The sequence below is a fragment of the Catharus ustulatus genome, chromosome 15, assembly GCF_009819885.2.
Source record: "Catharus ustulatus isolate bCatUst1 chromosome 15, bCatUst1.pri.v2, whole genome shotgun sequence".
Taxonomy (NCBI): domain Eukaryota; kingdom Metazoa; phylum Chordata; class Aves; order Passeriformes; family Turdidae; genus Catharus; species Catharus ustulatus.
Window position 1 is genome coordinate 16,016,572 of NC_046235.1, and position 15,078 is coordinate 16,031,649.

General features: G+C 63.6%; 3 protein-coding genes across 3 annotated transcripts; 1 reads left to right on the plus strand and 2 right to left on the minus strand.

Moving 5' to 3' along the window:
* Positions 1–90: 90 nt before the first annotated feature.
* MXD3 (MAX dimerization protein 3) lies at positions 91–1,497 on the minus strand. The gene is made up of 5 exons (XM_033073333.1): positions 1,343–1,497; positions 1,232–1,261; positions 1,016–1,130; positions 752–917; positions 91–668 (listed from the first exon to the last, which is right to left on the minus strand). Exons 1-5 carry the CDS (start codon positions 1,495–1,497, stop codon positions 559–561), a joined length of 576 nt encoding a protein of 191 aa, XP_032929224.1. The 3' UTR covers positions 91–558.
* A 468-nt stretch (positions 1,498–1,965) lies between these two features.
* On the minus strand, positions 1,966–5,670 carry LOC117003365 (lateral signaling target protein 2 homolog). Its single transcript, XM_033073260.1, has 12 exons — positions 5,626–5,670; positions 5,017–5,157; positions 4,804–4,941; positions 4,508–4,710; positions 4,337–4,426; positions 4,138–4,227; positions 3,918–4,019; positions 3,354–3,835; positions 3,164–3,277; positions 2,915–3,013; positions 2,665–2,780; positions 1,966–2,584 (listed from the first exon to the last, which is right to left on the minus strand). Exons 1-12 carry the CDS (start codon positions 5,665–5,667, stop codon positions 2,453–2,455), a joined length of 1,749 nt encoding a protein of 582 aa, XP_032929151.1. The 5' UTR covers positions 5,668–5,670; the 3' UTR covers positions 1,966–2,452.
* Positions 5,671–7,458: 1,788 nt separating this feature from the next.
* Positions 7,459–15,027, plus strand: FAM193B (family with sequence similarity 193 member B). The gene is made up of 10 exons (XM_033073586.1): positions 7,459–7,674; positions 8,943–9,182; positions 9,830–10,052; positions 10,228–10,431; positions 10,703–11,117; positions 11,990–12,185; positions 12,580–12,816; positions 13,327–14,335; positions 14,444–14,519; positions 14,663–15,027. The coding sequence occupies exons 1-10, from the start codon at positions 7,474–7,476 to the stop codon at positions 14,757–14,759; spliced, it is 2,898 nt and encodes a 965-aa protein (XP_032929477.1). The 5' UTR covers positions 7,459–7,473; the 3' UTR covers positions 14,760–15,027.
* Positions 15,028–15,078: the final 51 nt, after the last annotated feature.

Consider the following 15,078-nt stretch of genomic DNA (forward strand, 5'->3'; position numbering starts at 1 on the left):
TTTGGCTGAGGCTGGCCTGGCTAGAGCAGAGCCCAGCGCTGCTCTCCACTCTGGGGGTCCTGCCGTCTGTAGGAAAGACACAGGCCAGGGTTTTACCAAGTGCCTTTACTATAAAGTGTCAGGTCTGTACAAAAGAGAGGGGTGGGTGTGGGAGCTTGAAGACAGATTGCTTAATGCACTCATTTCCCCTTCCTGGCGCTCCAGGGGCAGGACAGCCTTCCTGTAGTCATGTCTGCAGTGGACAGCACCGCTCCATACCCACACCAGGCAGCCCCTGGACTGTGGGAGTGCACAGGGGGAGGCAGGAGGGTGTCCTTGGTGACAGCTGGGCCTTCTTCCAGCACCTCTTCCCGTGCTTGTGCACAGCAGGTGCCACAGTGCAGTGTCAGCCCCATGCACCCAGTCCCACAGCCAGTGCCACCCAGCTGTGGGGGGTAAAGCCAGACTCGTGCCCCCACCTAGGGCCCCTTAGCCTGGCAGCTGTGGTGAAGTTGGCCAAGGCTGGGTTTCCAGCAGGAAGGAGGGAGGCAGGCAGAGCAGGGAAGGCAGCGGGCACCGTCAGGATGCCGGGCTGTGAGGGCTGGAGTAGCTGTGGTCCCTCCCGGTGCCAAAGCTGGGCAGCAGGTCCCCGCTGAACACCACACCATCTACCTCTACCTCGGCATCCTCTGGGCATGGGAGGAAGGCTGGGTCAGGCCCTTGGCTTATTTCCCTCCGTGCCCACCCTCCTTCTTTCTTTCCCCTTTCTCACCTTCCTCGGAGGGCTCTGAGAGCCGGGACGAGTCCAGGCTGTCAGCCCGTGCCCGTTCCCCATCAGTGGGCAAGAGCAGCAGCTCCAGCCGCCGCTGCAGGCTCCGCTGCCGGTCCCGCAGCCGGTCCTTGGCCCTTCGTGCCCTCAGCTCCTGCTCCTCCAGCCTCTGTGGGGGCCCGGTGAGCCATGAGCGAGGGCTGAGCTGGGCAGCCCTGTTGCCACACAGGACCTCCCGAGCGATGCCGGGGCAAACACCCCCCTCACCTGGATGTGAAGCCGGGCACGGTGCAGGAGGCTCAGCGTGGTGGAACGGGACGGCCCCGTACCCACCGGTACCTGCTGCTTCAACCGCTCCAGGCAGCATCGGAGCTGGGCTCTCCTGGGGCCGAGCAGGGGGTGAACGACACGGGGGTCAGCCACGGAGAAGTACGGGCTCTACCACCCACCCCCTGCCCCGCCGTTCTCCCCGTACCCCCGTACCTGTGCTTCTCCAGCGCGTTGTGCACCGACCTGCGGAAGAAACCGCGGAGATCAGCCCGACCGCCACCGACTACCGCCGTCCACCCACCCATCCACCCGCCCGCCGCTCACCTGACGCTGCCCACGGTCCGGCGCGATGGTGCAGGGCAGAGCGCGGCGTAGCCGTGCTCAGCCTCGGCCAGGCCGAGCGGGTAGCGGTGCTCGCGGTGCTCCAGGAACTCGGCCGCCTGGAGCAGCACCTGGATGCTGGTGGCCGCGGGCTCCATGGCGGGAGGCGGGGGGGGGAGGCCGTGAGCCGCGCGCTCATTGGCTGCGGGGCTCCCCGCGCCGCTGACGTCACTTCGGCGGGCAAACAAATTCAGGCGGGAAACAGCGTGCTTCAAATTTGAATCGGCGGGAGGGGACGGCGAGGGCCACGCCCCCCGCTGTCAGACCACGCCTCCTGCTCAGGGCCACGCCCCCGCCGGGACTAAGGAATTGCCGCCCCCTTGGCCACGCCCCTCGGGAAAGGTGCGCCCGGTGACGCGCGGGGCGCGGAATGCGCGTGTCCGCCCATGCGAGCCGGGCGGGAGCGTGCACGCCCTGCTGCCCCCAGCCCTCATCCCCCGCCCCACCGAGTCCGCGGGTGTCCCCAGACCGGCCGCGCCCACCAGCCCCGCCGGGAATCGCCGCGGCCCAGCGCCACACGGCCCAGACAGACGGGTTTATCTCTTTATTAAAATCCGTCGGGTGGAGGCGATATGGAGGGAAAGGGAGCGCCGGGCCCCAGTTCCCGGGCACGGCACGGCACGGGCGGCCCCGGGGCACCCGCTGTCATGTGAGGGCTGTTTGCACCTTCTCAGGCCAGGCCCCGGGGGGAGACTCTGCCCCGGAGCCCAACAGCAGCCAAAGTTCACCTGAAAAAAAACCACTACGAAGCACATTTCCAGCCGGGGGGCAGGTGCACGGCAGCAGCAGGCAGCTCACCGAAAGCAGAGCAGGCCACGGTGCACCAGGACAGGCGGTCCTGCGCCCACCATCACTCCGTATGGACTGCCACCGTGTATGAGGTCCTGCCCCTGTGCATCGGGGGAGGCCTAACACCATGTGGGGGGGTCCTGCCGCCATGCCCACCGAGCTCTGAGGAGAGTCACGGGGCCGAGGTGCTGCCCGGCAGCCCCAAAGCGGCCCTGGGCACCCAGTTGTGCAGCCTCCTATGAAGAAGATCTGGCAGAGGGGCTCTCACTGGCTCCGGGCACAGCGGGATGTGGGTGGGAGGTGTGTGGTGTAGCAGTGGGTGCAGACTCGTACGGGTTTGGTCTGGCCATAGTGCGGCAGCACTGCGGTATTTGGTGAGCAGCGGGCACAGAAGATCTGCAGGGAGGGCAGAGAGGGGTTGAGCAGAGCTGGGTCCCTCAAGGAACCCCACATGCCCCATCCCAACCCCATCCTACCTTCCCACAGCTGCGGCAGTGGTGCCGGCGGCGTAGCAAGGTGAAGGGCGAGCGGCAGGCAGAGCACTGGCTGCACGTGCTGTCCGGCACCCACTCGGGCAGGTGGCGGGAACCTGCTGGCCAAAACACACTGGTAAAAGCCCCTCAACCTGGCTCCCCTCACAGCCAGAACCCCTAAGGCAGGATGGGGCAGGATCAGCCCCAGCCTCACACCTTGCCCCAGAGCCATGGCACCTGGGCAGCGCCTTACCTGCCCTCCGGAACCCAGCAGCCTCTGCAGGGCTGGAGCACAGTGGGCAGTCAGCCACGCGGGGAGCATGTGTCACACAGGAGTCACCATCTTTCTCTTCTGCAGGGACAAGGGTTGTGGTTCAGCCAAGCTGGGCGGGCACTACAGCCACGTTTTTCCCAAGCCTAGGGCTGTGGCCTTGTCTCACCAGGGACGGGTGATGGGCAGGGCAGAGAGGAGCAGTCCCACATGTCCCTGGGGATTACTCACTGGTGCCACTCTGCTCCTCTGAGGGCTCCGCCTGTGAGCACACAATCTTGAAGACGGTTTTCAAGATGCTTCGCATGTCACTGGCAAAGTTGGTCTGGAGCTGATCAGCTACGCCTGCACCAGAAGGGTGGGGTGTCAGGGTGCTGGTGGGGGTCAGGGTACTGGGGGGTTGGCTTGGGGGGTCACTCACCTGAGATGCAGACGAAGAGGGTGTGCAGCATGTCCTTGGTGCTGCTGTAGCGGGAGCGCAGCTCCGAGCAGCGGGCACTTGGGGTGGCATCCACCCCCATCCCTGGGCCACTCCCAAGGGGCTGGGGGCTGTGCAGCGGGGAGGTGACCATCACGCCGGGGATGGTGTGAGATATCCCTGTCCCAGTGGACAGGGATTTGCCATCGTGGCCCTGTTCCCTGCCCTCTGCACACCCCTGCTGCCAGTCAGTGCCCAGGTCCTCCACTGCACCGTGGAGTCCCTGTCGCGTCGTGCAGGTGGAGGGTGGTTGGGTGGCATTAGGGACCTCCAGAAGACTGAAGGGAGCAGAGGGGTCCCCACTGGGCACAGCTGCCCCCCAATCTGGGGAGGCATCTGGACTGCAGGGATCGTCCTGTTCAGCTGTGCACAGGCTCCTCTCCAGCAGGCAGAGCTCCTCTGCTGACAGCACCCACAACAGGTCCCTGTGGTGAGGAGTCAGCATCAGCCCCACATCACGGCCCTACTGCTGTCCCACAGTCCCATCCATAACCCCCTCCTGCACACCTGATCTTCTTTAGGAGGTTGTAGAAGGGGCTGAAGACCCGGGACATCTCCTCAGGTCTCCGTTCCAAGCTGAGGGGACCCTCGGGGTAGATAAGGAGACCACTGTGAGGGGACAGAGCCCAAATCATGTTGGGGGTTGCCTAGGACCCCAACTCCCCAAGGGAAGAAGGGGCTAGTACAGCGCAGGGAACATACCCCCTTCTCCAGGGGCTGCACCCACCTGATAATGGCCAGGCGAGGGATGGTGAACATCAGCAGTGGCTCATAGCCATCAATCATCTCCTGGGTCAGATAGCCCAGGCGCAGGGCTCTGGGGACACAAAGACACCCTCAGAGTGGATCTGAGCCTAGGGATGCTGCCCATCCTTGGGGCTGGAGTCCCTGCAGCCTCCACCTGACACGCAGTGTCCCTCACTCACCTCTCCACTGTCTCACAGAAGAGCACGATGATTTCCTGCTGCCTGTAGATCTCATCAGGGGACTTCACTGCCACCAGTGAGGACACGTAGCTGGAGAGATGGGGAGACTTGAGGCCCCTACAGTCCTGGCACAGCCCACCATGACCCCAGCACTCTAACCCTGCCCCTTACCTCAGCTCAAATTCTGCAAAGAGTCGGTCGAATTGGATGAGCACAGCCCGGACAGGCTCTGGGTAGGAGTTGGGCTGGCTCAGGCTTTGCTCCCGCAGCACTGTCCGGACCAGCTCCAGGCTGCACAGCAGATTCCTGGCCTGGGGCCGCAGCTGTGCCCCATCTGACTCCTCCATCTCCAGGAAAGTCCCAGCCAGGAGACACTGCCGGAATAGGGACTGTCAGCAGGCAGCACCCATGGCAATGCCTAATGCCAGGGTCAGTTCACAGTGGGGTGTCCACAGCCCCGGGCTCACCTCGGCAGCAAACAGCATGTGGTTCCCCAAGTTGTCCACCAAGAGCTCCTCGGGGAACTTGACCAGGTAGTCACGGCTGTGCCGCTGCGTGGGGATGCACTCGTCCATGATCCGCTCCAGGACGGCCAGCAGGTGAGCCTGGGGAAGGCAGGGGTGTCACCCGCGGCTTCCCGGGGGGACCGAGTCACACCGGGATCCGGGCTGCCCCCGTACCTGGCTGAGGTGGAGCTGGTTGAGGAGCACCAGGTACTGCTGCGGATCTAGTTCGGCATCCAGCCCGTTGATCTCGGCCACCACCCGTGTCACCCTCTCGTCGGCAAAGAAGAACTGGGAGAGCAGGCGTGGGTCGGAGCGCTGCGGGAAGAGCAGAGGGATGATGGTGATCCCGCACCTCCACGTGCTGCTTCAGTGAGATCCCCAATCTCCCATTCCCACAGTCGCGGAGGGATCAGACCTCACGGATCCACAAACACCTACTCGGGCAGGTACGTGGGACCTCCCGCGGCAGCTCTGGCTCCTCCCGGGGAGCGCCGCCCTCCCCACCCACCCGTGCCTCAGTTTCCCCGGGGGCAGAGCAGGATGAACAAGCTCAGCCGCATCCCGGCAGCTTTGGCACCGATCCGCGCCTGGCTGTAAACACCGGGAAAGGTCCTCCGGAGTCCCCCCCGCTTCCTCCTCCCGCTCCACCACGAGGGAACCCCACCGCACCCCCCTCCGCCCGGGATCACCGGAGCCCCTGGATCACCCCGACGGGGGCCGTCCGGGGGCTCCGCCGGTGCCGGGCGCAGGAGGGCGGCCCCGGTGCGACCCCCCCGGTCTCACCTTGGGTCGGCGGAGCCATCGGCGGAGGGCAGCGGGCAGCATGGCGCGTCCCGCAGCTCTGCCGCCGCCCGGCTCCCCGCGCCCGCCGCTCGCCGACGGGGCGGGTCGGCACCGGGCACCGCCCGGGGGGCGGATCGGAGCGGTGTCCGCCCAGTCCCGGCACCGGGACGACCCGTCCGCTCCTCGACGGACCGGTTCTCTATGATGGGAAGGGTGAGGGTGCGTCTGCCGTGGGGCGGGATGGGTTTCACCGCCGGCTTTCCTTCCCGGTCTCGATTCCTGCCGCAAATTCCCGACTGCATCCCCGGCTATCCTCTCCCGGTTCCTCTCTCCCCGCAGCCCAACCTTCCGGGAACAGGGACACCCCAGCGCTTCCCACAGGCCCCCGAGCATTCCTGGAGTGATGGGGAACACCAGGAGAAGCACCCGCAGGCATCTTTACTGTGCAGGGCATGGGGTGCGGAGCGGGATAATGCAGTGGGAAGGGGGTAAAGTGGCCCCTTGGTGGGACAAAGAGGAACCAAGTGACCAGGAAGAGATCTCGGGGAGTACTCGGGGTGTTGGGCACAGCAAACCGCCCCGGCTGTGCCAAAGGACGTGTTTGCTCCAGACCTGGCACTGCTGGCCACAGGATGTGGGTGCCGATAATTCAGGTGGCTGAAAGCCTAATGGGGTGGATTCATGGGTAAAAAATCCGTGGAGGATGGTTGAACAAACACGGCAGCGGCACGTCCTCGGCTTCAGAAAGCCCCTGAGTCATGGCAGTGCCCGGGCTGCGCGGGACGGGTGCAGGTGTGGGGCTGGCCCCGATATTAGGGCTCCCTGTGTACCCCACAGACTCCAGCTCTGCTTTCAGCCATGTCCTGGTTCCCACGGATGAGGACCCCTGTGCACACAGTGAGACTGGAGCCCCGCTTGTCCCACAGATCCCCACAATAAAAGAAGGATGTAAAGCTATTAGAAAGTGTCCAAAGGAGGCTGCAAAGAATCTAGAGGGGAAGTCACATGAAAAGCTGCTGAAGTCCCTTGGTCTGTTCAATTATGAGGAGACTGAGAGACCTCATTATGGGCTGCAGCTTCCTCAGGAGGGGCAGCTGAGGGCAGCTCCAATCTCTGCTCTCTCTGGAGTAAGAGGACCCGAGGGAATGGCTGGAGCTGCGTCAGGGGAAGTTTAGGTAGGATATTAGGAAAAGGTTCTTTGCCCAGAGGGTGGTCGGGCATGAACAAGCTCCCCAGGGAAGTGGTCATGGCCCCAAGCCTGCCAGAGCTCCAGGAGCATTTGGACTGCTGTCAGGCACAGGGTGAGATTTTTGGGGTTGTTCTGTGCAGGGCCAGGAATTAAAGAATCACAGAATACTTTAGAAGTGACCTTAAAGATCATCTCAGGGACACTTTCCACTAGACCAGGTCACTCCAAACCCCATCCAACCTAACCTGGCCTTGAACAACTCCAGGGATGGGGCAGCCACAGATTTTCTGGGCAACCTCTGCCAGGGACTCACCACCCTCACAGGGATGATCCTAACATCTAATCTAATCCTGTTCTCTTTCAGTTTGATCCCAAGGATGATCCAGCTGGGGATACGATCGCGATGCGCCCCCGATCACGATTGAGGCACCGGCGCCTTTGTGACCCGCGGGAGCCTCGGGGGGCGGATTCGAACTCGCGGCGCTGCCTCCACTCCCCCTGTCCGCCAGGGGGCGCAGCGCTGCCCTCTCGCAAGATGGCGGTGGCGGCTTCACCTCCCCGAGCGTTTCCCCCCTCCCTCCCTCCCTCCTTCCCGCGGGCAGGGGCCGGACGGGCCGCGCCGCCATATTGGCTGTTGTCCTGGCTGCGGCGGGCTCGCCATGACTCGCCGGCGGAACAAGGCGGCAACGGCGGCAACGGCGGCGGCAGCGGCGGCAGGTGGCTCCGGGCCTCGCCGTGACAGGATGGCTGGTCCCGACGTCGGGCCTCCCCCGCCGCCACCACCACCGGAACCGCCCGCCCCGCCTGAGGTGGCGGCGGCGGCGGGCAGCGGCGGGGAGTCGGGCAGAGGCAGCGCGCAGGTACCGGGGTTGCGCTGCGGCGGGCACGGAGCTGGCTCTGAGCGGGGTTCAGCCTGGGCGGGGATGGGGCCCTGCCCCTTCCACCCCATCCCCCCCCGGGCCCTGCCCCATCCCCGCCCCGACCCCCGGCTCGGAGCATCCCTGCGGATGGGGCTCGGAGCGTTCCCACAGCGCCCCGCGGGAGGGCCGAGCCCTGCCACAGCCCTGCCACAGCCCTGCCGCTGGGCGATGGCAGGTGGCTCCAGCATCCTCATTCAGCGCGCTTCTCCCTGCTGGACACACCTGGCTGCCGCCACCTGCTCCGGGTTGTGGGCAGGGAGGCGGGGGTGGGCGCCGGGTGTGGATGTGCTGGGTGGATTGGGGACAGCCGTGGTGTCACCCGCCGTGGTGTCACCCGCCATGGTGTCACCCGCCGTGGTGGCTGTGTCAGCTGGGACACGGGGTGGCCTGGTTGCTCCCCCCTCGCCGTGGGTGGGCAGGGGGGCTGTGCCCCCACTCTGCTCTCCTTGGCCTCTGACCTTTGCTTCACCTTGAGCCTGCAGACGCCATCTGTTTGGCAGCAGCAGTTCAATGCACGGCTCATTGTGGCAGGACCCCGCTGCGCCGGCAGACAATGGGGGCCCCCTCGCCCGCGCCACGCCGGGCTCGTCACGGCTGTCAGGGCTCCAGCGAGCCCGAGGGATGCAGCCCAGCTCCTGCAGGGAAGCTCCGACCTGGCTGTGCCTGTGCAGGGAGAGTGTGAAGCAGCACTGGGGGCTGCACCCCACCCTAGTGTGTCGGCACCGCTGGCTGTGCAGAACAAAGAGGCGGGAGAGAGGGCTTGGGGCTCTTGGGTGACACAGTGGGGGCATCTTTGATGGGTAAGGAGGGAGAGCTGAGCCTGCCAGACCCACTCTTCATATCCCTGTGTGGGATTTCTCTGGGTCTTGCTTTGCCATGCAAGTCCTCTCAGTCTCACTGTACCAGAGGTGATGATGGGAGTTGCTGATGGCTTCCCAGCCTTGCTTGGTGACAAGGCTGGCTCTTTGGCATGCTCTGATCTTGCCAGAAGTCCAAACACTCCCAAGCTGGCACATGGCAGGTTGGCAACAGCTGGTCAGCCTGAGGCTGCTCTGCTCCAGTGGGAGACGGTGCAATGCCACATGTAGCCTACAAGGAATTTCCTTGATTTGGTGTCAGCATCCTGAGGTCTCCTTCACTGCTTCATCTGCCCCACATCTGCGCTGGATCACACCTGGGTGACTCACAGTCTGTGTGTCCTTCCGCAGGTGCTGCCCACCGCCAACCAGTCCGTGCAGACGTGCTGTCTGCTCTGTCACCGGGAGCGCAAGGACTGGGGAGGGCCGTCCCATAATGGGCTGGTTTCCCCGGGTGAGAGGCTGCCACCAGACTTCGTGCCAACACTCGTGCAGAACCTCCTGGGAGAAATGCCACTGTGGATCTGCCAGAGCTGCCGGAAGAGCGTGGAGGAGGAAGAGCGACGGGCGGTGCAGGAGCAGGCCCTGGCGGTACGCGGTTGTGGAGCTGGGGTTTGAAAGCCAGAACTGTATCTGTGGGAATGTGGCACTGACCACCTTGTGGCGCTGACTGGGTGTGTGGGTCCCATCCTCACTCTGAGCTGTGTCCCAGACATCCCAGCCTTCACTGCCCTGCCCAGGGCTGCCTCTGGCTCAGTAGGGACAGGCCCTGTTGGGGCAGTGCGTGGTGCTGTGGAGGCTCATCCAGCAGCCTGCCATGGCTTGGAGCTGCCAGGCTGGCAAGGCTGACAGTGCCACTGCTTTCCTGCCAGCCCCACTCTGCTGTGTGTTGTGCCATGTCCCCCGGCCCCAGGGCTGCTCCCTTCATGACGTAGAGAGAGGCAGTGGCTGCCAGGGCAAGTGCCTGCCTGTGCATGGGGCTCGGGGAGAGGAGCTGCCTCCTGCCTGGCTTTATTTAACCCTGTCCTGGTGAGAGTGGGACCAGTACAGGCGTGTGGCCCTTGGCATGGCCCAGCCTCTGTGAGCCAGGCTGTGTTGGTGTTGGATGGAGGGGGTGTTTGTCACTCCCAAGACAGTAACAGAGCTGAGCTCCTGCTACAGTGGAGAGAGTCTTAATGCTCACACTCTGGGGCCAAGGGTGTCCCCTCAGCCACTTCATTCTGTGTTTCCTTTGATAGGTCTCGTTATCCCACACATCCTGCAAGTCGCAGTCTTGTGGGGGTGGTTCACACTCCTCTTCCTCCTCCTCCTCGTCTTCTTCCTCCTCGTGCCACGGGAACTCAGGGGACTGGGACCCCAGCTCATTTTTGTCTGCTCACAAGCTCTCGGGCCTCTGGAACTCGCAGCACACCAATGGGACCGCGCAGGGCAGCCCTCTTGGGACCCCCCCAGCTGCACTAGGTGAGTTGAAGCCGGCTATGAAGTTGAGCAAAGCTCCCTGCCCAGTTCTTAGGTGGTTTCCTTGTGGGCAAGGGCGGGCAGGCTGGGCCTCTGAATCTCAGTACCAGCAGCGTAGGGCTGCTTTGAAAAAGGCAGATGATGCTGGGATTCAGCCCAAGCTCTGCTTTCCTTCCAGGCGACAAGCACCTCGCTCTGTCTCCGGAGTGCGCCAGCCAGGTGTCGGCCATGGCGCCGGGGCTGAAGGCCTGTCCCTACAGCCACACGGCCTCTGCCACCTCCAGCAACGTCACACCGGGCTCGCCTCTGCCTACCTCACTCGACTTCTGCAAGACACTGCCGAAGCAGTTCAAAAGCTTGTGCCGGAGGGCTACCCCACCAGGTACGTGCCCTGGGATAGCACCAGCCACAGCCTCCCAGCCTGCTGCTCCAGAGCCTTTCCCCTTGCCCTGTTCTCCATGGGGCAGGGCTGGATCTTGTGGGGGAGGCACACTGACCTCAGGGCCCTGTATGAGCAGGCATGGCTTCTATCCCAAACAGTCTTATGTCTGGGAGGAGAAACAGCTTGTGCAAAGGTGGTGGGTGACTGAGCGTGGCCTTGCTCCATGCAACACAGCCAGTGTCTGATTGCCCCTCCTCCTGCCTCTCTGCAGGTGAGACCTTCCACTCCTCAGAGCATCATCAGCACTCCGACCTCACTGCTCCTCCCAACAGTCCCACCGGCCTCCCCTCCCAGCCACCGGCGCTGATCCCCTCCAAGCAGCCACCTCCCCATCCAGGGCCCTTCAGCTCCCCCCCGCACATCCCGCTGGGCACCTCTTCGCAGGCCGCGCTCTTCCCTGCTCCCAGCGCGCAGGCAGCAGCCCCCAAGCCAGTGTCCGAGTCCCCTCCAGCCAGCGCAGCCTCACACAGCCCAGGGCCATGCAAGAGCCCTCACTTGCCCCCTGCCAACGTGCCGCTGCTGAAGATGCCGCCGCCGCTGTCGGGCTGTGCTCATCCCTGCAATGGGCACTGCAGCACTTCACTCATCCCTCCTCCTGCCTCCCACCAGCTGCCCAGCACGAACAGGTGAGTAGAGGAGCCCTGCCTGTTTGCAGCCTCTCCTTGCAGGGCTATGTGCCTTTTCTCCCATCCCTGCTCATGGATGCCCTTTTCCCTGTGGAGGGGCTGACTGCCCTGGCATGGTGGTGCAGGAAGCTGCTGTCTTCGTGGGCAGACCAACGGTCAAACTTTCTCTCCCAATACGTGTTTCTCCTGCATCTGTCCTTTGGTTCTGTGGTGCAGAAGAGGCTGTGCTTCTTCTCTAGCTCAAATACCCAAAGGAACACCCTGGTCAACCTGCTGTTGGCCAACAGGACCTGTGTCAGTGAGACCTGTCAGGCAGCTGTTGGCACTGAGCAAAGTGTTGGCACTTTGAGAAGATGATGCCTGTAGACTTGTTCTGCTCACCTGTTCCTCTGGTCCTCTCTGGGCCGCCCGTGCCCTAAAAGAGCACATTGGTTCCTCTCTGCTAATTCTGCTAATTAGCTCTCTCTGTGGAGAACCAGTCAGGTCCTGAGCTGGATCTTGAGGAATGACGCTGTGGGCTGTGCCCTGGCCTCCCTGTCTCTGGCTGTGTAGCCTGTGTCCTTGTGAGCTGGGCCTGCCTTACGTGGGGATGTCTGGCAGCTGCACAGTCCCAGTGTTCCTCACTGTGCTCCTGCTCTGCTGCACCAGCCTCCTGCTGGCCAGAGGCCCCGAGGGCTGGGAGTGACTGCTGCTGTGGGCTCCTCAGGCATCTTCCCCAGAAGAGGAGAATGCAGCAGAGGGGGTTTGCCCTGCAAATCCTTCTGCTTGGCACGAGCTTCCCCAGAAGGGCTGTTCCTACATGCATAGCACGGGGCAAATTTTGAGATCCCTTGGCACCTGCTCACCTCTCACACTTCTCCCCTTCTTCTCAGGGATCCCTCTTGCAAAGGGCACAAATTCCCAAATGGTACCAGCTGCCACCCGCCGCAGCCCTGCGAGGCAGACGAGGGACTTGGGGAGGATGAGGACAGCAGCTCAGAGCGCAGTTCCTGCACCTCCTCCTCCACCAACCAGAAAGATGGGAAATTCTGCGACTGTTGCTACTGTGAGTTCTTCGGCCACAACGCGGTGAGTGAGGGGCTGGTCTGCAGCCCCCTCTGGTCCTTGCTCTGTGAGGGGAGACATCACTTGGTCCCTGTACCCGGAGTGTGGAGGTGGGCAGGTCTGGCCGTGGCTGTTTCCTGCAGGCACATACATCTCCCACTTCCTTTCTGCCCTGCTTCATCAGCCTGCTGGTCCCTTGCTCCCGACTCGCAGCCGCCTGCCCAGCCCCGGGGCTCGGAGCAGCTGGCCAAGCCCTGTGGCTTCATGGTGGAAGAGCTCAGTAGGGCTGTGCTGACTTGTCTTGCTGAGACTGCAGGGAAGGGAGTGGCTGGAAGGTCATGGGGGGTTGTTGGGGGAGCTGGGGCTGCCTGCCCCTCATACTGGCTGGTGCCTGGCTGACAGCACTCTCCTTCCACAGCCCCCGGCCGCTCCCACGAGCCGCAACTACGCTGAGATCCGAGAGAAGTTGCGTTCTCGCCTCACCAAGAGAAAAGAGGAGCTGCCACAGAAACTAGGGCACAACAGCAGCTCAGGGGAGCCTGCTGTGGACCACCGCAATGTGGATGAGCTGCTGGACTACATCAACAGCACGGAGCCCAAGCCCTTGAACAGTGCCAAGGCGGCCAAGCGGGCACGGCACAAGCAGAAGAAGAAGGTGAGGCTGGGCAGAGGCTGGAGCTGCAGGAGGAGGGGTCGGATAGGGCTGTGCTGCTGGCAGGGCTTTTCCTTCTCTCCCTTGCATCAATTTGGGTTCTTGAATTCTGTGTCACTCTCACCCACGGTGGCAGCAGTGCCTGGCCCCATGTAGGACTCCCCCTGCCTCTGTTCCTGCAGAGGGTGGCCCAGCCCTTCTGAGTGCTTTGTGCTGCACTGTCCAGTGTGCTCCATGCCACGTTCTGACAACATGCATCTCTGGTAGGGAGGGATGGTGCCATGGCTCTTTCTGGTGCCTGGTCCCCAGAGCAGAGTCAGATATGCAATGTCCAGATGTTGCAGTGTCCATGGGGAGCATGCGACAGTTTAGGAGCTGTGGAAGATGTGGTGTTGCTGTGCTGAGCAGCTGCCATTGGATTTGCTGTCAGGCAAAGCAGGAGCAAAGCTCTGTGTCCTGCACCCGTAGTTCTGTGGCCCATGCCAAATGATCCTCATGACACCTGTGTTTCAGGAGAAGGAGAAAGCCCAGCTGGAGGCGGAGGCCCAGAAGCGGGCAGAGCGTGCTCCTGCAGCTAGCCAGGCCAGGGAGCCGGCCGAGGAGAAGCTTCTGGAGTGGCCGGAGCTGGAGCTGGAGCGGGTGAACAGCTTCCTCAGCAGCCGGCTGCAGGAGATCAAGAACACCATCAAGGACTCCATCCGGGCCAGTTTCAGCGTCTATGACCTCAACCTGGATGTCAATGACTTCCCCAAGAAGGCAGCTGTCCTGGAGCAGAAGAACCTGCTCTCCAACCTCAACGGGTCTTCTGACCTGCAGGACATAGACCTGGCCCTGGCCCCGCTCAGCTTGGGCCCTGCCAAGAGCCACACACTGCTGCGGGGTGAACTGGGTCCCCGATGGGGTGAGGGGCCTGGGGAGCCCCCGCCAGCCCCACCGGCCGAGAACGGCGTGGTGAAACGCCTGAGCGCCGTGCCCAGCCTGTCCCGCGTGATCTGGGTGCAGTCCAAGGCTGCGGACTCTGCTGCAGATGGCAATGGGCTGAGCCCAGAGCCCAAGGAGGGACCACAGCCCAAAGGGCCAGAGCCGCCAGAGTCGCTGCCCGCGGGGAGCCGGCAGCGGAAGAACAAGCGGCAGAACGGGCAGACAAAGAAAGGAGAGGGCAGCACACCTGTGCCCAGCAGCCAGGCCCGGCTGGAGAGCCCTGGTGTGAAGGGGCAGGTGCTGGGAACCAAGCACCCTTCCAAGGCCAGTGCCCCGGAGCCACAGCGGGCAAGCAGCTGTGCCGAGCCCGGGGATAGCGGAAAGGGGCAGCCTTGGGGCTGCAGCAGCACTGCCAGGGTGGAGAAGGAGAGAACCAGTGAGTGGAAAGGCCGGAGGGGAGAGGGGAAAGCGGAGCTGCCAGAGCTGGCACCACAGCAGCCACCTGCCCTGGCCACCCACCTTGCCCTGGGGGGCTCCCCCCAGCCCAAGGGCAAGAACAGGAAGAGCCGAAACAAGGTGGAGAAATCCAATACCTCTATCGGTGAGTGCTGGGAGCACCGCTCTGCACCACCATCCTCACGGTGTCCCCTTGCCCAGCTGGCAGCCCCTTCCTGCCCTGCAGTGCTGACCCTCTGCTCTGCTTTCCCAGATGATGTGTTCCTGCCCAAGGACCTCGACGGGGCAGAGATGGATGAGACTGACAGAGAAGTGGAGTATTTCAAAAGGTGAGGGGGGAGCCCTGCGGGGCTGAGCTCTCTGCCAGCGGGGCTGGAGGCATGAAGGGGTGGTAGCTGACGGGCTGGGGTCACAGGAGGTGTGGAGGTCTCGATGGGCTGGGTGCTGACCAGGGCTGTCCTCTCCCTGTCAGGTTCTGCCTGGACTCGGCCAAGCAGACGCGGCAGAAGGTGGCCGTGAACTGGACCAACTTCACCCTGAAGAAAACCACTTCCAGTGCAGCCCAGTGAGGTGCGGAGGGGCCACCCCCGCCCACCCACGGCCGCTCGCCTCTCCTCACTGTGCCCCCCGCCTCACCTTGGTGGGGTCCCCTCCTTCACGGGGGGCCCCGGTGCTCTCCTGCCCCGCGGGGACCCCCGGGGCTCCCTCCATCCTCCTGCCCCTCCCCGCGGGGTGATCCCGGCCGTCCCGTCCCCCTCTCCGCGGGCACCTGGTTCCCCGTGCCGCGGGGAAGGACCGTGCTGGACCCAATAAAGAACTTTTTAATTTTTTATTTTATTTAAACCCCGGTGTCTGCTGCTTTCTGCCGCGCCGGGGAAGTTGGGGGGC